The sequence below is a fragment of the Aquila chrysaetos genome, chromosome 2 (assembly GCF_900496995.4).
Source record: "Aquila chrysaetos chrysaetos chromosome 2, bAquChr1.4, whole genome shotgun sequence".
NCBI lineage: Eukaryota > Metazoa > Chordata > Aves > Accipitriformes > Accipitridae > Aquila > Aquila chrysaetos.
This window is the reverse complement of record NC_044005.1, coordinates 42,072,221-42,097,454: the sequence shown is the minus strand read 5'-3', so window position 1 is coordinate 42,097,454 and position 25,234 is coordinate 42,072,221. Positions and strand designations below refer to the sequence as shown.

The following is a 25,234-nucleotide window of genomic DNA, read 5'->3' as shown; positions in this document are numbered from 1 at the left end:
TTGGGTAAGCTTCACATTTGGAGGTATTTGGAAAGAGCCCACTAAAACATCCTGCTCATGTACTTTATAATAGCTCCAGAAGCAAGCCTCTCTCCTGTACCAGATATTTGCTTCTACACAAAGTACAAATAGTACTTCACACTCCTCAAACAAAATACTATGCACAATAGCAAAAACATTCACAAATATTTCACTGCACAGCTCAGCCCGCTCTTAATGCTGAGGAGATCCTGAACTCAGTTTCACATTCATCCCTTCACCAGTAGTTGCAGACTTAATTAATTTTCTCTTAAAAATATTGTGGGTTTTTTACCTGAATGTTTGCATCACAGACAGATGGCTCAGGGAAGATAAACTTTGATGAGTTTCGACATCTCTGGGACAAGATTAAAAGCTGGCAGGTATTGCTGGTATCCACAACACTGTTCTTCACAGCTTCTGCAGTGCAAAAGCTTATGTAGGAAAACAAGAACTCTCTACATACACTACAACAACCCTAAAAAAATTACAAATTAGTTTCTAAAAAGAAAAGTAATGTTTCTCCTCATCCTACTCACAGCCTAAGCAAATAACCTAAATCTCTGAAGCTCCAGCACTCATATAAGAACTTCCCCCATGAGAACAGTACAGATGCATGCAAATTGGGAGGAGGAGAAGGATGGGAACTAGAATCAGGCCTCACAAATAGCTTAATTAGGACAATCAAGAGAGAAGATTAAAAGCATAAACTCAAGTCAAAAAGGGAGAGTCTCTAGGGGAGAGCTTTTGGCTTCTTAGGGCATGGATCCAAATTATCTTACTTTGTGACTGAGAGGAGCTCTCTGCTAACAACTCAGACTGCCCAGCAGCAGCAACGTAAGGCAAATGGCAAAGCTTCCAAGTGCCTGAGGCACACATCCCATATCCAGTCAGTGGGTACATTCAACAGGAGCACAAGCTTTTATTTCTGTTGTATATTTATTTGTTTTCTTTTTCCAGAAAATCTTCAAGCATTATGACACGGATCATTCAGGAACTATTAACAGCTACGAGATGCGCAATGCAGTCAAGGATGCAGGTACTTCCCCCAGTGTCCAGTGCCCAACAGCTGAAGAAACCTTATTTTGTTTGATGTATCACAGGGTGAGAACAGGAACATAGTGCTGCCTTTTAAAGACAGACCCTAGAGAAATTAAAAAAAAATTTTTCCCCCAACAGAGGTTCTCAAATATCCAAATGGCAAGCCTTGTACGTCTGTCTTGCCAACCAAATAGTTCTCTTCAGCTCTTTAAACTTTATGATAAATGATGCTCTGCTGTCTTAAGGATCTCCCACTTGGGGTCCAGCTGTTCAGGGGGACCAGGGAGTGCTGAAGACATTTGCTCTCATTTAAGCTGAGGATTCTTTATGTTTGTGTAAGTAACAAACAAAGAACAGTGGGAAAACTTCAACCCAAGCGTACAGGCACTGAGCAGGTCAATGTCCAAGTGTGCCTCAGAGGCAACTGGACGGATACTTCTTGAGTCCTGCTCATGTTTCTTAGGCACTAAGCCATTGGGGGCTCAGCCTCCTCTTCTACCTGCGCAGTGAGAATAAAGTATTTCTGCAAAACTTGCAGTTGATGAAATTCATCCTGCAAAGAGAGGCTTCTGACTTTTCTTGCTTTTTGTCTCAAACACACCGGTGTGCTTCTTCCCCTGGACACCAGGCCTCCCCAGCAAATGTCTTTACCAGCTCTGTAATGGAGCAAGATGACTTCTTTAATCAGAAAATCTGTAGTATCACTATAAACGTAGATGGGACGATTTCAGTGACGCTTCATCTTCAGTAGTATTTTGGCACATCAGTTACCAGTTCATCAAGGAACAGAAACAGATCGCTATCTTGTACTTTACAAAACATCAGTGATTCGATCCTTTGCTAAGGACAGAACTACACCTGGATTTGGACTTCTGCTGCAGTAGATATACAGGTCATTTTTATTTTCCAAGTTTCCATTCCTGCCAGGAAAGTTGTCAATGTAAAAAAAAAAAAAAATTTAAATACCTCCTGCCCTGACTTTAGTTCTAAAGTCAGGGCAGGAGGTATTTACACATTTTGCAATAAAAATTTCTCAGTCGTACAGCATGTAAGCTGTGCATGACCTTGCATTTAGCCAGCAACCAGCAGCACCCAAATCTCGGCAGACCCTTTACGAAGTGCAGTCGCACGCTGCAGCAGTCGGTGCCACACGTCGGTAACGCCACGCTCAGGAGTTACCTCCTTATCTATTTTTTGGCCAGTGTGTAACTGTGTTGTTTTCATTGCAACTTCCTCCTCTGTTTCGGTCGCCCGTTTTTTGTCGCTTTGCTCTTACCAGGCTCAGCTAAGCCGCCGACTCGTTGGTGTAGACCTCTCCTCTTCACGCTTACAGCGTGAGGCAACTCACTTGCTCTTGGCCCTCCCAAATCGTAATTTCAAAAGCGTTACTGCTGTTTTAAGAAAGCAGCTGGACAGAGGGAAGCTCCTTGTAGCTTCACTTCATTTTATTCAGCGGCTGCAGCAGTAGCCTCCACCCTGAGCCTCAGCCGGGCCTGGGAAGGGCCTACGGCCCAACCGCTCCCGGAGGCCTGACCGGCACCGGCGCTCCCCCCCAGCTGTGCCCCGTTTCTGGTCCTCCGCAGGGTTTCGGCTGAACAACCAGCTCTACGACATCATCACCATGCGCTACGCCGACAAGAACATGAACATCGACTTTGACAGCTTCATCTGCTGCTTCGTGCGCCTGGACGCCATGTTCAGTGAGTGGCTGCCCCGGTTTTACTGCGCTGCCTCCCCCCCTCGCCCCCAAAACACGCTGTCGTACTCAAAACAAAGTTTGTTTAAAGCACTACTGCCTATATATAGTATTAATAATTAAAGAGATGTGCTTAGGGAATCTAAAATATGACAGCCGTCTCATACAAACACAAAAGAAACCCCTGCATTTCTCCTAGCTAAGGAAAAACACAGCAGAAATACTCGCTGAGCACGTAAGTAAATACCTGCACAAGTTTGCGTAACACAACAGGAGCACAATTTAGTTTGCTATCTGGGATCATCTTTACACAAACAGTAATTTAACCTACTCCATATATTTTTGTTTCCTTGCATTAGGGGCATTCCACGCCTTTGATAAAGACGGAGACGGCATCATTAAGCTCAACGTCCTGGAGGTAAACTGCTTTATGCCAGTATTTCTAACACAAGGTCACAATACTAAATTTTAATCATATTATTCATTGCACATGTTCTCAAGGGGACCTATAAGAGTTGGTCTGAAATTGTCATCCAATTGGTGAGAGGCCACAAAAGCTCCTAAAAATTTCGCTACCAATTTTACACGGAAAACATCCAGGATCCGCCAGCAACAGCTGCTCTGTAAGACTCCAGTTGGTGCTGAAGGGCACAGCTGCGGACTCTTCAGATCATCTTTAAAGTGCTTCAAAAAACTTTTGACTTTTTTTTTTATAAGGCAATTTAAATCAAACATACTGATAGGGCATTATATGTTAATGGGGTTTAACATAGTTCTTTACCTTTTGAAAATCTTATTAAGATTACTTAGGAAGTTTCAACTTAAAAGCATGTCTTCTGTTAAGGAGATCATAAAAAAACTCTTCACTTTTTGCAAGGGAAGGAGGAATAGGAGCAAGAAGCCCAAGACAAAATTCCCCACTGCCACTGTGCTTCATACTAAGCGTCAGCAAGCAGCTGCCTTCCCGCTAGAGAGGGTGGTGTCTCAATACGATTTGTTGGAGGATGCCAACAAGTCTTCCATCCTTTAATTTTAACTCTTCTTTCAGTGGCTGCAGCTCACGATGTATGCGTAAGACCAGAGCCAGCGGCCACCTTCATCAAGAACACACTCAAGACTTCTGTTCTGTGTAACTAGCTCCATTCATCCCAAAGTGCAAACAAGAGCACTTCCTAATTACATGTTTTGCTTGCCGAGGGAAACAGCGCATGGGAAGAAGCCTTTGGAAAAAGAGACAACCATACCCCAGTACGCAGACCAGTGCGCATATTCTGTAACTACTTTTATAACTTCCTGACATTTTCCTTTGGGCAACAAGGACTAATTTATTGATGACTGAATTAAGCTTTTTCTGCATGGTAAATACATGGAGCGTGCATCGTTGTTCTGCTTATGCTGACAACTGGAAAAGTCTTCCCTCAAGTCAGGCAAAACTGGGACTGTATCTAAACTGTGAAAGTCAGAGGTGTTTACTACCACCTGTAATTAGTCATTAACTCTTTGTCCTGCTTTTGATACTATAATTTCAGCCTCTCCACAATGGTGACTGAATGTTTCATATGAGATTATGCTAGATCACATTACTACTGCACATCTCAATCATGTTGTCATAGATGTGGCTGTGGAGGTGGTTCTCTGCTACGCTAGAACCATGGAAGTAAGGCACAACAGACTGCAATCCCTAGGTACAGCTTGGTCTAGTGCCTCAGCAAAAGTATCAGAACTGTGCAATTTGCTTTTATTTTGAGTACCCCCATTGTATCTTAATTACACACTGGACATTTTAAATGTTTTTTATTGTAACTGCATTCTCTGTAACGTTGAGAAAGTTGTTTCCCATTTGAGACAGAAAACCTCTTATACATACAAATTTATGTATCTACACACACTTTCCCCCCCACCACACACACACACAGGTCAGGGTTCTATTTCCTGACAGTATTGTGTATTTTTTTATTGTAAGAGGTGACTTGTAGCAGAATCAGACACTATGTTAGCATGACCACATTAGGAATATTATTCGAATGTGTGAGTATAATTAGTTTAATTGCGCTGAAAATAAAACCAACTGGATTTTGGCCTAAGCTTAAGGGTTGTTTTTTGTTTTTATTTTGAAAGAACAGAGGAGGATGAAACATTGAGCACTCTTCCACCATTCTCCTAAATATACAGCAGCTTTTGGAGTTTTATGGCAAGCGTGAAATCAGCTTAATCTCTCAAACACTTGCCCATTTGCTCCTGGAATGCATTCAAAAAACAAAAAGCACTTAAGCTTGAGAGGTTCCATCATTACCAGCTTTAAGGATGACAGGCTTTCAGAACTGGTCAATCATCAATCAATATAAAAATGGAAAGAAAAAAAAAATATACCAAAAAAGGTGTGAAGAGACCAGACTTTGTCAGGAGAACCTTCTACTTAGTTCTCTAGTGGTGAAGAGTAACAAAGCAATCCACTGTTGTAAAGCAAAATTGTGAAACCAAATCATAGCACCTACTCAAAGTTATTCTGTTAAGTAGCACATTTAACTGAAAGGTCACTAAGAAATAGAAAACCTTTTGACTATGAAGTTCTTAATGTTGTCTTGCACTGTAACTTACTCTGAAAGAGGAAGAAAATCCTATAGTTTATATAAGGAGTTATTCTGCTTTAAATTCAACTTTTATTTTAACCCAGACCACATTTTTAAGATGACTGAACACTAGGAACCCCGGGCTCCAGCCATGCGTTACCCCCACTAAGCTATTATTTTCCATACAAAAAAATATGGCAGAGATGGTCTCAGTTGGGATGTTAAGAGAAAAACAAAATCTATCAGTCAACAGATCAAAATGAAGATTTTTGACTGGCAACTCAAAACTGCTCCTTAAAGTCCTGGTGAGTAAACTACCAACTTCCCTTTGCAACGGGCCATGAAGCAAGGGAGTCAGTACGTCATCTTCGAGGCACCAGCTGGGTGGACACTTTCCATTTTCCCTGCCAAACGACTAGGTCCAAGATTCCTGCACACTGGAAGCAAAAACTTGCAACATTCCTGTCAGTGCTGGAGCTTCAAAGTGGCCCGTCTGATTTTTCCCAGCCTTCTTAAAAAAGTGAAAAATCCAGGACAAAGTCAAGTTCTACTGAATCCTGTAAAAAAATCATTCTATTCAATACAAAGAAGAATCAGACTGACAAACCATAACAATATAAAGAACTTTTATTTTTCTTTTTCCTCTTCCTTTTTTTCTTCTATTGCTGTGTAAAGTTTCATTATTACGCTCACCGCTTTGTACCAAAGTGAGAGAAGAAAACCATGGTCAATCTGTGCACATGTTCTACACAGCTTAAATTATTAAATATTCAGTCATGTTGTTTTATTCCACTTCCATTCTTCAAAAAGACTGTTTAACACTTAACAGCAAAATGAAATTTGAGAAGCTGGCAGGCGCATATAACGGAATATATATCTACACAGTTTGTTCTTTCACAATTAAATATTTTACAAACAGCAGCTGTAACCGTTTCCTTATCCTTCCTTACATATTCTGCAACTCTGGACAACTTAGACTGTTTGAATGATAGTACCACACAAGCCTGAAAACCAAGATTCATCTGTACCTGTGTTTTAATACAAAAGAAGGGAAAAATATTTTCTCAACACCACATTTTTGTTTCTGGGAACCTGCAGTTTATTGCGAGTTTTCAGTTATTGTTTACCTTGATCCAGCATTATTGTACAGTGTGAAAATATGCATTAAGAACTGCACTACTTCAAACACACCGCATGGCCAAACTCCTGCTATTTTGCAGAAGTCAACTCATGTGCTGAGAACATGTTTAAAGTCTGCAATCCACATGTAAGTGACAGAAGGCAAGCAGAAGCTGAGATATTTAATGCATCTTTGTACCAATGGATGCAGCATTTTTCCGTCCGGCCCCTTACACATACAGAAGCAGCAGTGTTAGGCCATAGAGTATTTTGCACTGCCAGTTAGCTGTTATTTTTCCCTGTGATTTGGAGAAGAAAGGAGCAACGACTATAGACCAATCCTAGCATTGTCTTACAATTCAATACATGTGAGGCTATGGGGGTTGGGGAAGGTTAAGCTTTGCAGCACGTGAACTTTAAGTGATCATTTTATGCTACTCCTTTTGGAGCTCGGGCAGGGCTTGGTATGCCTATGGCACAACGAGTTCTCACGCCTTTGAAGAGGATGATATAACTGGTTTCAGCAGCACTTGGCCCATTCTTTATATCATTAAAGCGTACAATGCCTCTCAGCACTTTCTGTCTGCTGGGGAGGCTCATAGCTTAATAGGCGCAATATCAGTCCTGCTACGAGGAAAATGGCGGCTTGCCCCCCACAGGGCCTGCCATATGTAGTCAGACACATAGCAAGTCCAGAGCTCGTTATTTAACATTTGACTAATAAAATACACACAGCTAACCAGAAAATAAACCCTTACTCTACTCACTCTTCCACCTCCAACTTTTTACTTGCATAAAAAACAAACTGAAAACAAAAATAGTCCTGAAACAAGCTTCAGATGTGCAGTACCGCTTTTCACGCAAATATTACTCCATTAAATTTCACAAACAGTCCACCTTCCCAAAGTTATTACTCTCTTAACTGGAGGTATATCAGGAATCAAAACCCTAAGTTGCAAGACCAGAGAGGATCTCATTAATAGCTACCAAGCCAATACATAAATTTGGCATCTCTCTTCTGCAATTGCCTCTGGAAGCAGTGAACGGCCAATAGTGAAAGCTGCACCGAATTCCAGCTGAACAAATAGGATACCTCCCCACAGAACTCCAGAGAAGCGTGGGGATTGTCACAGTTGCACAACAACGTCATAGCAAATCCTTTTAAGATATCCTCAGACAAAGCAGCACAGCATTTTCCTCTGAGCCCCTGAGTAATTTTTAAAATGGTTTTTAATTTGTGAAGCAAAATTTTATAAACACTCGTGCAGCTTTGCTATTTTCCTGCCTCTTATCCATTTTAAGATTCTTACAATGTCTGCAGTGACCTACAGACTGGCAAAAGACACCACTGCTAAAGCTGGATTTCAGAAGTCCAGACATTTCGGGAGGACTGTTTTCAAGGACAGATAAGGAAAGATCATGGAGTACAAGAAAAGGAAGTCTGCTTCCACCAACTAGAAAAGATAAACCCAACAAGCAATCAGGAATGCAAATAAAGTGTAATAACTGTGTTTGTTGCAACACCTAGTTAGAAAGATCTTTACACGTTCCTGAAAACAGCTGAAAGAACGTGAAGAATCACAAAGAAGAACTAACAAAATCTACTCTCAAGCACCATTTTTCAGAATGCTACAATCACTCCACATGCTTGCCCTCAGGACACACACTTCCACACCTTCACTTCAAGCACAGTCTGTGAAGGAGGACAGCTTGAGATGTTCACATTGTTTATGCCACACTTTTACATGCTCCCTCATTGTGGTTCAAAAAAAACCCAGAAGAACTCTTGAATGTCAGTAGTTTTGGAAATGGTTTAAGTATTATGCAGCCTTCTGCTTTCAGGTCATGAAAAAACCAAGTACTCTTGGAGACTTTAGAGCAATACAGCCTGCATCAGAAAACATTTACACTGCTCAGAGATTTCCCTGAGCTTGATTCTCTCTTGAATTGCTTCATCCACAGACCACAGAAAGAAAAAAAAAAAAAACAAACAAAAAAAACCCACGAAAAAAACCCCCACCCAAAAACAAAACCCACAAACACACACCCCAAAAACCAAAACACCCTCAAAAATAGCCTGGGGTCTGAGCCACATATTGGATTTTTTCCTGTCCACAAACAGCTTAATAAAAAACTCCAAACAAATCACCACAAAAGCACTGGAACCTCAGCGATTCCCATGTCCGAAGTAGGATGCTACTGCATCTCATTGCTATTTTACTCCCGTCTCTCACAAAAAAAATCATCAACGTCAAGCAATTAACAGAGAAATTATGCTTGTACGCTAAGACAATACAAAAATAGTGTGCTTCAGAGAAGGCCCTGAAGTTCCTTGATTTGATGGCAGTGGAACATCCATGGGCTTTCCCCAGTCACTTTCTTGGCCTAAAAAGGCTTCTTTATAGTCAAAGAACGAGGCTATAAAACTTATTTGGTCTATGGTTGGCATACCAAGCCTCAAAGTAGTGGTAAAAGAGATGCCCAGTAAAAATAGTACAGTCAATTTGTTTGAAAAGCGCTGGGTTCATTTATAAGCAGCTCAGTTTTGACACTGGGCTGTCTTTACCTTCTGTTACAATTTAAGGAAACCTCTGCTTTTTTTATCCTGACCAGCAAGTTAGGCAAAAGTGAACAAAAAGCTCCTTGCTACATTAGTCTCATTGTTTAAGGCAGCTCTTTGCTAAACTAGTGTAATTATGGGAGAGAGGATCGCAAAAGGCAAGAAGTACATTTCACTGAACTTAATGGGTAAAGTTTTCCACCCCAAGGGACACCTGCAGAGGAATCCTGACAAGTACAAACAGTCTTCTCCTCTGCACTGGCTCCTCTGTGGTACCTTCCGTGCATTAGTAGAAACAAGACTTTCACATGCGATATGCATTTTGTATCCTCAGCTTCTGCTTGAGAACTTTAGACTTTAAAATCCTCTGAAATCCTGCTCCATTCTTTCCAGTTGAGTTTTTGTGAACTTGATATAGCCCAAGCCAATTAAGCCCCATCACAACAGAAACAAAACATGACCTAAGTGGATGAACTTAGACAGGCAGTGCCTTCACATTTCTCTTAGTTTGCTATGCCATGAAGATATGGGACTGCAAAACTCAGTCACTAAGATTCCAAACAAAATCAGGAATCCAACTATGGTGGTGTATCAAGACAGCAGTGGTTATGCTGGTATTCAACTAAAACAAAAGCCGACACCACTTACTTCTTTCCTGTACATCAGGACGTATATTTAAAAAGACTAAGATTGCAAAGCACATGAGTGGAGCTACTGTTCTGGCTGTTTTGCTGCCACTGGCATACCTCTTAAGAAATAACTGCTTTCCTCCAAATAAACAAAATACCTCAGGAGGTATAGTGTTTAGGGCAGTCTGTTACTGTATATATTGTGCCAGTTACAGCAATTTTTACAAAAGGATAAAAAATAAGTTACAATTAACATTAAAAAAAATTATTTATTCCAGTTCTCCATAAAATACCTTTTCCGTTTATGAAGAAAGTAAAAATGTACACTGGATATTCAGGTTACACCGTTAGAATTTGTGATACTCTGGTTTGCAGAATTTTATTAAAATCAGCTAAAAAAATTGGATACAACATAAAACCAGACAAGTCTTAGACACTTCACAGGCTTCAAGCTGAGTTTGCAAACACCAGCACCTACTGTAATCTAAGTTCTCAACACCCCTCTGGACTTCCCAAAGACTATGCTTCTTAAAAAAAAAAAAAAAAACCAAACAAAAACACAAAACAAACCCCACAACAAAAAAACAAACAGAAAAAACAAACAACAACAAAAAAAATCAAGTCAGACAAGAGGAGGGAATATTCTTATCTGTCAATGAATTAAAAACTTGCAAGAATCTTCCATTTGGGCCAAGTCTTAATGGACCAGCCTTACTTCTACAGAGTGCAACGCAACCTGCAGTCTCTGTAGCAAGGCATTTCAGCCCGACTCCATTTTTGCATTCCAAGTGGGAAAAGAAAAAACGGAAAGACTGGAGTAAGAAATTGATGTTATTTGGAATAATTCTGACATATAAAATTACTTCCCAATGTGGGAGGTGAAAAGCTTCATGAGTCAATCCTGCTGTCATCCTCAGCATGTCTTTCAATGTGTCCTACAGCATCCTAGAAAAGAACCAGAGAAGTCGGTTAAAAATAATAATTAAAAAAAAAAAACCACACACAAAAAAACCCACAAAAAACTTTGCAAGAGAGTCTTGAAGCCTCAGTGAAAGTGACATTCTGGATAATATACATTTATTAGCTTAAAGCTTCTAAAAAAAGTAAAAAAAAAAAAAAAAAAAAAAATCAATGCCAAGCTATTAAATCACATATATTAAAGTATCTCACATACCACATGATTCAAGGCAAATAAAACCCAGCTTCCTTTCTGACTAGAAGACCATATCAAATAAACATATCCAAATCCAGTGCTTCAAGAGAAATTAAGGATTCTACTTCTGCTTCGTAGTTCTCAAAGAAACCTCCTTCCATTGCGTATTTTGACAACCATTCAACAGGAATGTAGTTTATATTGCCAAGGAGTAAAATGTGGACTTTTACCAATCAGCCTATAGGTGACAACCCTCCTTCCACCCACCCCCCCAACACTTTCCACATCACTTAATCCAACTCTTACATCTTCATTTTTATTCCCATCTGTGCTAACATTTACTCAGAAATTTATGCACTACTTATTTAAAGATTGTTAGCAAAACCAATCCCATGTGAAAAATAAACAGCATCAGCATCCACAACAATGAAGGGGGGTAGTGATGGATAAAAATGAAGAGGATAAAAACCTGTTTCAAGACTGATGTTTGCTCACCTTAAAAATATATTTTTCCTACAAAAACTTAATAACATCTTGAGTATAGTTATCAGAATTTCTCCTAATATTTCAAGAATTTTACCATTTCCATGTAATATTTTAGGATCAAACTGTTTTAAATTGACCATATCTCAAGTTATCATACTTAGCTGCATTCTTCATCTGTCACAGGTTGAATTGAACCCTATTAGCCTTGTATGACTCTTACAGTATGCAGTTAAGTTCGTAAAGACTAGAAGAATTTAACCCTTTTCACGAGAAATAGGATCAAGTCCCACAGTTGTGGTGATATAAAGTACTTTATACTACCAAATACAACCACGTTAGTTCAAACACATACCTGCTTGGAACCTTTCCTGGAAGTAAAGAAAGCATCACAGTTCTTCCAACGACATTTTAGGGTCTGAAAATTTGGGTTGGTGTGGTCAGTTAGCAAGTGTTGTTTCAGATGGTCCACAACTCCAAAGATCAGTGAACATCCATGCCACTGGTAGAAAAAACATGCCAGAATAAGCCAGGGAAAAAGAATTTTAGCTATATGCTTTTCTTCTTGCAACTTCACAATATTCTATCAAGACTGTTCACACACGTGTCACCTCCTGTAACTTTTTAATCTTCTTATTTCATTTCCATCCTCAATGGTCTCTATTACTTTAATTACAGCCTTACAGAGATTCTTCCTGCCTCTAGCCAAGCCTGGACCATCAGCGAGAATGGCAGGAGGAAGAAAGGAACTAAGCCTTTACGAGATTTAAGCTCACCTGAGATGGAGTCATTGGGAATTTAATTAAATTTACTTAGCAGAGTAAATTAGTTTTTCTATGTCACTCAGCTGAAGTTTTTGGTTTTAAACAGTTACATGTCACTATCTAAAAATTGCCAGGAAGAAAAAGAATTTAAGATGCTACTATCAACTTGCCCCAAAGAATACACATATACTAAAGACCATGAAAAATTGAACTAGTAATATATACTTACATTTAAAATGTACATATACATTTAAAAAATATTATTGAATTATAATAAATTAAAGGTCAAGATATCCAAGACTAAGTAGCAACCACCCCTAGAAAATTAGTCTAAAACTGTAACAAAGAAGGCTAAAAACATTTTCCTCATTACCCAGCAACGATAATTCTGCATCAGATTAAGCCTCACAGCTCTGACACTGCCATCATAGCATCCAGTGTAGATCTGTAAAAGAAACATTTATGGATAAGCAAGCTGGAAATAATACAAAAAAGAAAGAAGTCAAATTTTGAAGGAGGCTTCATGTAGAACGTATTAGGTGAAAAACAATAAAATATCAACATGCAAGGCATCTAAATTTAAAAAAATGGGTCTAACCTAATTCTTTTAAGATTTGCATTCATAGTTTACAAAAACCTACTAACAAATAAGACATGTGTCCATAACTTCTATCATTGATAGTGTCAAGCATTTAAAGTTCAGAAAACTTTAAAATATGTGAAGTGATAGAAGTTAGATGTAAATGTCAAGTTGAACATATTTCCAGGACTTAACCAGTTATATGTATATCAAAAAGGGATGGAGAGGAAGGATGAGGAAGAACACCAGAATTTCAGAAAGAGAAGACTGATACAGATCCTGAAAAGGTAGGCAAAACGACATCTTAAAAAAACCCTTTTTTTGGCAAATGGTCCACACAAAATTGTCCTCTAGAAAGAAAAGTATGTCAGACGCTCATAATCCCATAAAGGATATTCATCATTAAAAAAAGTCCTCACATAATACAGAAAACTCTCCAAGATGAAGATTTCATTTGTTATTTTTTTTCAAGTCTTTTTGTCTCTTGAAAATTCATCACTAGCATATAAGAACCAATATGCTGTGTGTAAGACATTATACTTTACTACTGAGACTACTACAGAAAATTATAACCTTTCACTCGTAACTAAGCTTCTCATCTGAAAACTTTCATTTGAGAATGCCCAAAACAGACTATTGCTGGGGGACAGGTCAAGCCTCAGACTGTAAGCACAAAGCCTGAATGAGCTTAGCTCTCCATTTCACTCACATGAGAAGTGAAGCTTGGGCAGTATATATTCCCACTAGTAGGAGATCAGTTCTGTTACACTTGATTCTTCTGTTATTATAGATCATTACTATACCTCATATTTTACAATCTGAAATAAAGTTTGCAAACAAATTCCTACACATGCAGGCAAATAAGTGCTTTCAATGAGTATTTTAAGCAAGTTATTTATCCAGAAATGCTTCTAAAACCTATTGTGCAGGGCAGATGCATGAAGAAATCTGTGCACCTAAATCAATTGCATACCTTTGTTTAGGTTCTATCAAAGGTTACTAGAGGTTTGACTATGGGTGAAGTTTTTCTCTAGCATCTGTGTGACTCTCTTGAGCAAAAGTCAAACAGGATTGATGCTTGAAAAGAGGAAATATTTTACTATTTCTAGACTCTTCATTGCAATCATCACTTGAAACAAAACTACTGTTTTAAGACTACAGTAAGCTAGAAGGTAATTCTTCCTCAGACAATAATATTACATAAATACAAAGCTGTGACAGCAATGTGATTTTTTGACTGACATTTTTAAGTTCTTCTTAGTCAGACAGCAGGTCGATTTCATTATCTGAAAAAATTAAACTGTCTTGTATATGCTTGTGGAAATTACAACCTACTCTTTGAGACCAGCGAAAAGAAGGAAGTTACCATGCTCTTGTGGATGGTCATGCACATGATCATATCTGTGTGGCCTCCATAGACTTGCAAGCGGTCATGCGACTTGAAAGAAACAGAAACAGACATTTAATAGCACGACAGTTAATAGCCATTTTTCACAGACATGCAAATGACAATGCTTCCAAAGGCAGTTTGCTGGGTAGCAACTAAACTCCTCTGGTGGACTCCAAACTTCATAGCCACCATGAAAGCTCACTTTTCCTCACGTGACTTCTGTGAGTCTTTTCGTCCAACTAAGCACTTGGTCTTTCAGCAGACAAAACTAACATTTCCCCACTTTTCTGAGCCGTCACTGTCTCAGGATAACCCAGGTTCTAAAAGAGTGGTTTAGGTTATATTCTTTAAAACCCATGTATTTTTGCTGGTGAGACAACTATATATTCTGAGTGACAGGAAAGAGAGGGATGGGGAGAGACCAGTAAGCACAAAGATGACTTCTATTTGACTTCAAAATAATTAATTAACCCATATTAGGTAAATGTCATTAGCGACCATCTATTTTCTTACCTGTAGCTCATAAACACGAACAAATTTATCCAGACATGCTGTCACCATCACTTTCCCAAGAATGTTCACAACTGTTACTGCATGGTTATGGCCTTTATAGATCCGTACCAGCTCTCCAGTCTGCATCAATAAAAAGCAAAGGCAAACAGATGTTTGGTTTTTTAATAAAACAAAACAAAACAGTTTTACCTAACCTTGATAGGGTAGCTAGCTTCAATGCTTACTAGTCAAACAATGGAAACACCCTTTAATTAGACTTGCTTTTCCTGTGAAGGCACTTCTAGATTGTGATCGAATACTACTTATCCTTTTCTTTGCCCATGTTAACACAGAGCCATTCCAGTACAACAGAAACGCATGCCACTATGGAAAACATCTATTTCTCTTTCCATCATTAGTTACACGTTCCCACCTATCCTGCAACTAGTACTATGCTATTAGTACCAGCAGTATTTATGTAGCCACAAGGATAAGTGGGCAAATTTAGCTAAATACACAGAAATACATGATTTTTTTTTTGTCAATTAAAATTTATCTCTGATAAGTTTCTTAATCTAACATATTGTATAGCTACATGAATGCTTCTGCTAGCACAGAGGAAAGATGCTGTAAAAGAAGACGACAATGGCAGGCTAGAGACAAAGCATTCACAACAGTTTAACAGCCTTTGAACCAGCTAGCTTGGAACACTGCATCCCTCAAGTTTTCCTGTAATAAAGAAACTCTTCCCCCACCAGAATCTCTCACATTGCTTTGCTCTGAACCCTTTCCACATTATCAGCATGTTTGTAGTAATATTTGCAAAAGCAAGATCCCCAGACAAAAAGGTATTGCATGTGGTATTACAAGAGTCAGCATGTTTATGTATCCTCTGCATGTCTCCTTAGTTAGCTATAGTACATAGTCACATTAACAAAATCATATGACTTCGTTTTCTGGAAGCAATTTGCCCCACCAGTCAGTCAAAAATTCTGGAAATACTGACTTTATAGTACAGAAATTCACTGCCTTAATAGCAAAAGTCATTTCAACTTCATGAGACTCACATGAATGTTGTGGGCATGGACAGACTGATCACTGGAGCCACTGAATACCAGATCATTCACAACCTTACAAAAAAAAAAAAAAGTTTTATTTTTGTAACAGATATGGAAATGGACAAGCAAAACATTAAGACACTGTTCAGTTTAAAGTTGTACTGTAGTATTTCCTAAATTTGACAGTTAAAATCAACAGACTATGAAAAAAAAAAAAAAGAATGCACTGACTTCTTTACATAAGAGCTAGAAAATGTACTATGCTATCCTAATGATGACTTTTGACACTTCACAATTGATATTAGAAGCAGTTAACTTGCAGCCCACTAGGCTAACTCATCCTACCTATGGACTATTCTCAGGGACAGCTCAGCAGCAGATCAGGGACCAAACAAACTGAATGTAGAATGCTGCTCTGCACATGCACAGTAAAGCCCATTGCTTCCTGGAAATATTGGCTGTGCTGTGTACTTACATTCTGGTCACGTAAGATGGTGCTCCTGACAAGTACTAATCTAGAAAGGAAGCTTAACAGATCCATCATGGATCAAGAAGGGACCACAGTATGCTGCTATGCAAGCAGGACTAGGATAGTCCACAGGACAAAAAAGGCTATGCCACTGCACCATAATATCTGAAGTGACAAATACAATTTATGGAAGTAATCCCCCATCTGTTACATGATAGTGGTCACAGCAAAGCAGTCAGACAAGCGTATGTTCCAGATTGTAATCTCAGGAGCCAGAAACCTGTAAATAAGTGTTAGTGATTCTTCTATTAAAAAAGAAGACTACTTCTCCAGAGTTACATTTTCTCCAGTTTCCTCTGAGGTTTGTACAATAAGGGTACATGAAAACTAGCTGCATCTTCTCCCCAACTTTCCCTCTGTTGGCAAACTCACATTTCAAGATTCCCTGAATCTTCTAACAACATGAAATAAACATGCTTCCTACATACACAATCCCAACAGTTTTGCTGGGAACATGAGATATGGCAGCCAGCCAGAGACAGTTTTCCTATCAAATTACTCAGTTTTTATCATTTAAAATAGAGAAATCCTCTACTTCCTACCACAATCTGCTAACTATTAGATGAGGAAGGAAAAGAAAAAACACACCATTTTAAGCATTCTTTTTCAAAAAACATATTTTCAGAGACACTTGCCTTCATGCAGAGTATAGTCTTGCTGTGACCTTCCAGGGTTCTGAGAAGCAGCCCGTTCCGCGCATCTCGCACACTGATGGTGCAGTCATAGGAGCCCACTACCAACAACTTGCGTGCTCCTTCTTGAGCTGTGGCTAGACAGCTCACTGCTCTAGGGCCGTGGCATTCAAAGGTATCAACCTGCTTGTTGTTCTGTTGCGGTAGGAAAAAATGGTATTTAAGAATTAAAACTTTGCTATGACACTGACTAGACCACCGAGTCCTTTTTGTGTTGTACTTATTAAACTGAAATCAGATGCTATAACAAGACACCATTTCAGCAGTGGTAAGAGCTGCATCTTAGCAACCAAGTTTCCAAATCAAGGATATAACTCCTTATGTTAGGCTTCAATTTTCTGTCTTTTAAAAAAATATTTCGTGATTAGCAAAGGTCCAGTAAATCCTCCTTCTGAGTTAGAACAATGAGAGGAAATAGTATTATGAGAAAAATGCAAAAATGGATAAATTTGTAAGGATAAATTTGAGAAATTAGTCTAGGATCCATGAAAAGAATAATCAGAAAAATAATTTATTTTAAATAATGATTTGTATTCACTTTTAAATATCATGGGGACTGCTAATTAAGCCTCTTGGCCAGAAAACATGTGAATGAGTCTATAAACACACATGGAGCAGGCAAAACCAGCAACACATTAAAGTCTCTCACACTACTTTGATGGGCAAGAAAAGGGGATTCACAAATAATCACCTGTGTCAGAAAACTCTCATGACACATGACTGGTAGGCCAGGTGGAACCTTAAGGAAAAACGTGACAACAACACAGCAGTTAAGAGGTAACCAGAGGGAAGGGAAGATGGGACAGCTTTGTGCACTGACAAAATAAAGGACCAAAAGGGGCCAACAGTGCCCACTTATACCAAAATACTTTAATTACAAATACACTTACTACTGAAGAAGAAAGAATGGAAAGAAACACAAAGTGGAGAGAAAGACCATCACAACAGGCTTTTAGGTGTCAATATTTAAACAAACTAACCTTTATGCTGAAAGTAACCACACTGCCATTTGCGAGGCCTGCATAAAGGATCCGCCATCTACTGTGTAAACAGAGCACTCGATCTTCCAATTTAAACTGCTCCATGCACTCTCTGGTCTGGCAATAGAAAGAAGTATTTAAAGCTTTTCATTAACTGAAAACAATTCAGGGAAAAAAGCCTAAAGTGAATGAGGATTTTCACCTACAAGCTGCATTTTTTGAACTAACAGAGCTGGCGGAGAAAAGCATCTGAAAGTCTGGTGTCACGTGGCAGTTTGATCCTGGTTTTAAACAGCTCAATCCCATCTCTGAGACTTGACTGTACTTCAGCAACCAGTTATAACCCTAAAAGCTTTATTTTAGTCACAACCCCTAATGCATATAGAAGTTCAGAGTACAGACTATACATATGAAAAACACCCTGTTACATGCTTGAGTTTGAGGAATCCCCATGAAGTCCCCCATAGGGAATTGCCATGAATCATCAGCTTAAGAGTAAAAAACTTCTGGCAGTTTGCCCCCTGAAGCAGATATTTGCTTTCTAGTCCTTCAAGCCACAGGTTGGACAAACCTTCCTATCATTTATCCTTAAAAGTCCAGCTTCAGGAAGTCTCAGTCTGCTCTTCCACCTGCCCTCAGAATAACAATTAACCTATTCTCTCTATAGCTGCTCTACAAAGAGAGCAGTGCCTTCCATAAGCAATGAAATTAGAAATACAGCAAGACAAATATGATATTCATGGCCAGACAAACATCCTGCACTTTGGTGTTCCCAACATTCAGGATCCCCTCATGCTGTTCTGGCAAAAACTCTGCTGACACGCTAGCCAAAATATTAAGATAGTAAATAACTTAATGGTTTGCTGGGTTGGTTTTTTGTTTGTTTGTTTTCCCTGCTCCACTCTAATGAGGTATGAAGTGGGGCTCATGTCCAGCTCATACGGGTTTAAAAGGCTTTTTTCATTTATATTTGCAAGGAAACACTCACATAAAAATGCAGTACATGTTAATCAACACAGAGTTTGAGTACCTTGATATTGTAACAGTTGATAGTGTGGTCACTTGAGCCAGTGTAGAGTGCAGCATTCTTTCCATTTGTCTGAGTGACCAGGAGGCAGTTCACTTTTGAAGTATGTCCTTCAAAGATGGCCACACACTTCCTGCTCTAAAAAGGAAAGCATAGGGTCTGTCAACATAAAGGCCCATAATGCCCCTCAGGATCTGTGCCTGACAGAGTAGGGTAGGACAGCTAACATGCAGCAATCTATCGGGAGATAGATTCTCAGAGGGAGAAGGGGTTGGGGAGGGGGTGAAGAGAGGTTTGAAGAAAAGAATAGCATTAAAAAAAATTAGGCACGTGAAAAAGCAGCTGCTTCCTTAAGTACATAGTAAGGCTTTACAAAAACAGAACTGCAACCTTGTGACTGCAATTAATATAACACCATTCCTACAACCTTACTTACAACCAGATTGTAGGCACAAACAGTTTTGTCTGCTGAGCAGGTATACAACAAATTCCCAAAAATCTGAATAGCATTCACTGCAGCCAGGTGTCCCTCAAAGTTTCCCTCTGTAGGTTCTTCATCCTCACCTGGCTCCGAAGACACTTCTGTAGGACAGAGACACATGTACTTCGATTATGGGAACACACTCAAGCAAACACACTACTGTTGTTTGCATCACCAACAGCAGAACTATTTAGTGGGCTCAGCACCTTCAAGTCAGATTTCATTGTGGGTCCCAGCTGGAGCTTGTAAGTGGCAGAAGGTAATATAAAGTGCCAGACAAACCTTTATATGATATTAAGTCCAGAAAGATCTTTAAAGTAGCGAAAGGATTGTATTATTGTTTGTCCTACAGCTCTACAGAGACTGTGGAGCAGAAGTGTTTCTGTGGGAGGGAGCAGGGGGATGTGGAGGGGTCAAGGCACAAAGCATTCAGTGAGATGACATAAGTGAGTATGCATCACTTCCCACTTCAGTTTTTAGTGCAGGTTTTTATCTTCAGGGCAAAATTCCCCTCTGGAAGTAGTCTGATCGAGACTTAACTCAAAGTCCTGCAAGATACTATACACAAAATATCAGAAGAAAAGCTTAAAAGGTATACCTGATGAGTTCTTTGATCCTCTTAGTGATGATATGGAAGTCTGTGTCTCAGCCACACTGTAACACAGAAATAAAGAGTAGCAAGATTGGACTTTGCACGCTCATTTTCAAACAAAATATTAGTGTAAGTAATACTCCAGAATACAACTCTGCACTTAGTAGAAAATAGGCTGTGACAGATAAGCTTAAAAACAAACTTCCCATGGAGGGCAGCCTTGTTCTTGTATTAGAGAAACTAGCAGGTATCAAGACACATTCATTTGTTGGACCAAAAAAGCAAATTCCATTTTCATCTTCCCTCTTATTTCACTCCTGAATGAAATTAGAAGTTACTGATGTTGTAAGACTTTCTGAATAGGAAAAAAGAAAAGAGAGAGGCCTCTTATGAATACTGTATAATGCTTTTACTTTTGAGAGATCTACAATAATCTTACCTTCTTTTCCCATCATCCCTATAATTTGTGCCAATCTCACTGGTAGAGCTCACTTCATCATAACCAGAGCAAGATGCCTCTAGGACTGCTTGATCCACAGAGCTGTGTGAATCCCTCTTTGAGGGACTGTCCGGTTTCTCATCTCCTGACTCTGATGAACGAACGTCAACCACCTCACACTGGGGTGCTGGAACTTCCACTAGTTCCAGAGAAGCATCACTGTCATTCTCATCTTTGTTTCTTGCTGTTTGAGCAGTAGCTGCATCCTCGTGTCTTGGAGGAGTGGATGTAGTAACTTTTTCTCCTTTAGGAACCTTCCCACCCTTGAGTTTCCGGACAGGCTTAGAGTCAATTATATCCTGTTCTGTATCACTGTTCTCTGGCACGTGGGCTGCCCTCAGAGTTTTCTTCTTCCTTAACTTTCTCCTCCTCCTGTTCCCTTTTTCTGCTGGGACTACAGTGGTTGCCGTCTGTTGCTCGGATGGTTCTGCTGACAATTTGGGGGTTTTGTCCATTGGCATTTCTAGAAGGACTGAATGCTTTGGAAGAGAAGTGCTACACTGATCCAGTAAAAAGCTTTCAGTCACTGTATCATTTGCTGCTCTCTTGCTGAAAACAGACAGTGAATGAGGAGAAGGGTTCTCTGGAAGTCCAGCCTTTCCCACGTCCACAGCAGGCTTGTGAACATCTTGATTAGTGTGTTGGAAACAAGCTGCCAGCTCTGATAGGGATATGGTTGCAGAGATAACTGGATACACTGAAGTTTTCTGGTTGGTTTCTTCTGAAGAAAACAGACTAGTGTTATACTCAATCTCTACAGCAATAAATATTTATGCAAAATTGCTTTCCCTGCATTTTTCTGTTTATACTTAATTCTGCATGTAAAGTACATATTCCTACATGTTGAAAGGTATGTGCACATGCAGATCTGCTATTTCAGTCAGCTGTCCAGCCTTTAAAAAACATAGCTGGGGTATAAAATGTTTATCTTTGTACCCACAAGCAAAGGAATGGGGCACATCATTCAAGTTGCCGGCTGACTATATGCTTTTAAAGTTCTGACAAACAACCTTTGGTGAATCCTACATTGTCAGCTTAAGATACTACCACCCTTCACTGTGTGCTCCCTTACCAGCTGTCACCACTGCCATAGGATTGGTATTAACCAATGCATGCCTAATGCATCTCAGCTGCTCAGTGATACAGTTTGAAGACCTTGTGCTTAACCCATCTGCATTAGTTATTTCTACCAAGTTACTTGGACCTAAGTCAAGGTAGATGAGTCATGCACAACCCACTCTGCAGCATCGTACCTTCTATCGTGGGAATGGCAGCACTGTATGCCATCAGGGTAAGCTTTGTTAGTTCATCTGTGGTGGACTAAACGATGGGGCAAACATACTCTCCCTGTCATTTTAATTTGAAGCTAATATGAACAAATGAATCCAACCTCTCAACTGAGACAGGCTAAGAGCACAGGCAACATCTCACAGCTGTGTTTCCCACACCCTAAAATTCCCTGGTCACATTTGCAATAACTACAATCCAGAACAGGATGTTTCAAGTTCACTGCATTTATTGGGTGGGATCCCTCAAGGCGAATGGAAAGCTGGCAGGATTTGAAACACTTCCCTGCTTCAGCCTCTTAGAAACCAGCAAATTAAACCTACAGCAATGCTTAGACAAAGCTGTTGGACTGTTTAACACATCACAGTACAAATTCGATGCTTTGGAATTATGCATCCAACTAGAGACACCTTAAAAGTGAACATCTCGCCCCACACCCTCCTCAGATGGGAAGTTCCAAGATAAAACTAGAACTTGCTGACAGTGTAGGGTGTATCATATTTAAAGTAAATCAATGGAAAGCTGTTTTTCCCCCGACCTGTAACTGTCATACACAGCTGCAACCTGTTAGAAAACCCTCTGTACAGAAGAAGTGAATGCTTAGACAAGGTTTGAACAGTTACTTTGTTGAATTATAGTGGGAAGGCGGCACACAAACCCTTAAATTCTGAATACAGCTCTAACATTGTGCACCCCTCATTTCCCACAGGAAGGGGGAGGGAAGGAATTTGGTCACTTAAAACCAAAACAAACAGGAAATTAAGAGTAACCTGCAACTTAAATTTCTGAAACCAAAAGTTATTCTCAGCACTTGGGAGTACTGCATGTGTTAGAAAAGGAAGTAGGAAATCACCATGGTAGTGCAAGAAAGCAGAATCCCCCAGTTCCACAGGTGGGAGAGATTGCTGGTAGTTACGGAAAACAAAATGCAATCAGCTCCTTCAAGGCAAGGCTGAGCTGACCTCCTAGGGCAGCTGATAAGCCAGATGTTCAATGCCCAGAAAGCAGTCTGCCCCCAGAGAGAATTCCTCTCCCCCAAATTACAGCATTTACCTGATGGTAAATGCTTATTTTCCCCCCAAATTACCAAATTCATTTGATGGCAGACACTCATTTTAAATGTAGCACATATAGAAGTTGATCAATACCAAAACCACATTAATTTGACAAACAAACATCAAAAGAACATTCTTGCTTTTAATATGTCAAAAATAAGTTTGCAGGAAACTGACAAATATGCTAATGTGATTAAGACATTTTTAAAGTAATTATTTAAGTAATAAATACAGCTATACATTGAACATTCATCTTTATGAGAGAAAACTGAAAAACCTCTTCAGCTTCTGCTGGGCCTGCACAGACATCAATAAAGTCTGAAGTTTCTGCAAGCAAGACACTTCATGCCACTGCAGCTAGTGATCACTACAACTTTATTCTGAATTTTCCAATTCTAACCTTAAAAAAAAAATGACACCTCTCTTCATTGATGTTTAAACATAACAGAATGGCATACGCCAATAAAAATGGGAAAGCGAAGGAAAGGCAGTGGCTTCCTACAAGCTGAATCTCAACAATGCAAACACAAAAGCTGATTCTCCCCCCCCCGCCAAGTTTACTTTAATGTACACCCTCAGAGCTTCATAATCTCTATCAAATCCTCCAAAAAGAGATGAAGCAAAATTCACAATACTACACATGTGTAATGTAACACAGTGGAATACAGGAAATGCAATGGTGACTAAAAAACCACAAATAACACTATTTATACAGAATTCTATGTCTGAAGCAAACTGCAAAAAGGTAAAACCCCCTTCAAATTCTTGTATTTACAGAAGTCTAAGCTTCAATTTAGCCAACACTTATCTTGTGCTTGAGAAAAAAAATACACTTATAAAAGTAGTACAGCATGGATTTTTCCAATAGTATTTTCCACTTCAGTTGAAGAAAAAAAAAAAAAATTGCGTTGGCTGTATTTACCTGTACCAAGGATCTTGCTTATGAATCATTATCTCAAATTATCCAAGTTAAAGGTTTGGGTAAGTGACATTGTTACAGCAGACAAACAACTGTCATTAGAGTCACCCTGCTTGGCTTCACAGGCTCTTAGGAAAGGAAAGGATGTTTGAGCTTTTAATCTTCAGTTTGTACCTTCACTCACAGTAGCAAGTTGCAGTGGAAAGTACCAATGGCATTTAAGTCTTTGACCACAGACTACAGTACATGAGTTTTAGGGGTTTTAAACTGTCTAAATAAAGAGTTAGCAATTTCAGCTGTAGCCATTAAGATCTCATTTTTCCGAAGCAGCAGCTCTCACCTTAGCAGTTCAGTTAATTCAGTGGTTTCTCCTCCTGACAAAAGTGAACACATACCTTCTTTGGCAGCCCTGCCCTACTCACTCCCACTCCCCTCACATGAGTGAACAGCGCCTAACATCCTTCTTAGAGTAAACTGTCTACTGAAATCACAAATAAGATCGCATGAACTTTGAATGACCATCTCCAGCCCTGTGGGATTTAGAGAGATGGAGATAAGGAGAAGATGGATTGTTACTTTTAGTATCAAAAATCATACTCTTTGTGCTTGTCCAGCAGGGCCCAAGAAGAACATAGAATACTCTAATGTAGTTGGTCATAATTTTTTAAAAAGATCTTCAGGCACGCATTTTTCCTTTGTAGGCAGATTTTCAGCTACCAATGCCCATTAAATGATGCAGAGTAGAAGACAAAAATTACAGGGGAGGTTTTAAGGTTTGGGTTTTTTTTGTTAACTAAATTATTCTAAGAGGATGTAACCTTGAAATTCATGTTTGTTCTATTCTTAAAGTACAACTAGAAACCTATAGGTGCATATGACTACAATTTACATGTGATTAACAATTTAAAAATGTGGAATCCCTTTGGATGTATTGTAAAGAAGGTCCCAGTTTCTAAGACTATTAAGTTGACAAAGTCCTACACAAGTTAATGGGAGTTCAGCCCTGCACAACAGCCTGCAGGTTTGAGACCCAACTTACATTCTTCTGGGGAAAAAAAAAATTCCTTATTTTCTTAAAGCTAGTTCTCTCAAAACAAAGAAAAGCCACACATACCATCCTTCTGCTCCACCTCTTCTGCTCGGGAAGCACATGGAGACCTCTGGAGTACAGAATTCACATTTTCTTCTGAGCCTTTTGGAGACACAGGTTCTCGTTTAACTTGTACTGAGGAGTCAGGAGGAGTGGCAGGTGTGATGCCAGAAGACTGGAATGGTGACGGCATGTTTACATGGACGGAAGCCCCCAGCGGAGGTACAGAAGATGACAAAGTGTCCAAAAGGGGCAGGAAGGAGCCTGCAGGAATTAAGTCAGCTGCCACCTGAGATTTGCTATTTCTTCTGTCACTTAAGACACTGCAGGAAAGTTGCTCTGAGAGTTCAGAAGGTTCATATGTTTCTAACAGTAAAAGAGGAGAAGAAAAAACAAAAACAAAAACAGAACAAAAATGTTCACATTTTACAATAAAATTTAGTGGTCCCAAGAGCTTATTTCTTGGGGACATACAGACAAAGAAGAGAAAAAATTGTAAAAAACCCACTATATGGCACTACCAAAGACAA

At 39.4% G+C, this 25,234-nt stretch overlaps 2 protein-coding genes across 6 annotated transcripts in view; one reads left to right on the top strand and one right to left on the bottom strand.

Moving 5' to 3' along the window:
- Window positions 1-4,839, top strand: part of CAPN3 (calpain 3) — a 31,953-nt gene extending 27,114 nt beyond the window's left edge. For all 3 annotated transcript variants that reach the window (XM_030033907.2, XM_030033898.2, XM_030033890.2), the window contains 5 exons: window positions 333-401; window positions 979-1,057; window positions 2,643-2,759; window positions 3,115-3,173; window positions 3,804-4,839. In XM_030033907.2, the coding sequence (XP_029889767.1) occupies window positions 333-401; window positions 979-1,057; window positions 2,643-2,759; window positions 3,115-3,173; window positions 3,804-3,830 (351 nt within the window). In that variant the 3' untranslated portion in view covers window positions 3,831-4,839. The remainder of the gene's footprint in view (window positions 1-332; window positions 402-978; window positions 1,058-2,642; window positions 2,760-3,114; window positions 3,174-3,803) is intronic.
- A 1,095-nt stretch (window positions 4,840-5,934) lies between these two features.
- Window positions 5,935-25,234, bottom strand: part of ZNF106 (zinc finger protein 106) — a 43,991-nt gene continuing 24,691 nt past the window's right edge. For 2 of the 3 annotated variants that reach the window (XM_030033858.1, XM_030033868.2), the window contains exons 10-22: window positions 24,729-25,070; window positions 20,294-21,074; window positions 19,861-19,916; window positions 19,218-19,363; window positions 18,785-18,919; window positions 17,755-17,871; window positions 16,718-16,909; window positions 15,563-15,625; window positions 14,517-14,636; window positions 13,980-14,051; window positions 12,407-12,478; window positions 11,625-11,771; window positions 5,935-10,578 (exon numbers count right to left, since the gene is read on the bottom strand). In XM_030033858.1, the coding sequence (XP_029889718.1) occupies window positions 10,522-10,578; window positions 11,625-11,771; window positions 12,407-12,478; window positions 13,980-14,051; window positions 14,517-14,636; window positions 15,563-15,625; window positions 16,718-16,909; window positions 17,755-17,871; window positions 18,785-18,919; window positions 19,218-19,363; window positions 19,861-19,916; window positions 20,294-21,074; window positions 24,729-25,070 (2,300 nt within the window). In that variant the 3' untranslated portion in view covers window positions 5,935-10,521. The remainder of the gene's footprint in view (window positions 10,579-11,624; window positions 11,772-12,406; window positions 12,479-13,979; window positions 14,052-14,516; window positions 14,637-15,562; window positions 15,626-16,717; window positions 16,910-17,754; window positions 17,872-18,784; window positions 18,920-19,217; window positions 19,364-19,860; window positions 19,917-20,293; window positions 21,075-24,728; window positions 25,071-25,234) is intronic. The other variant, XM_030033877.1, reaches the window with a different exon arrangement.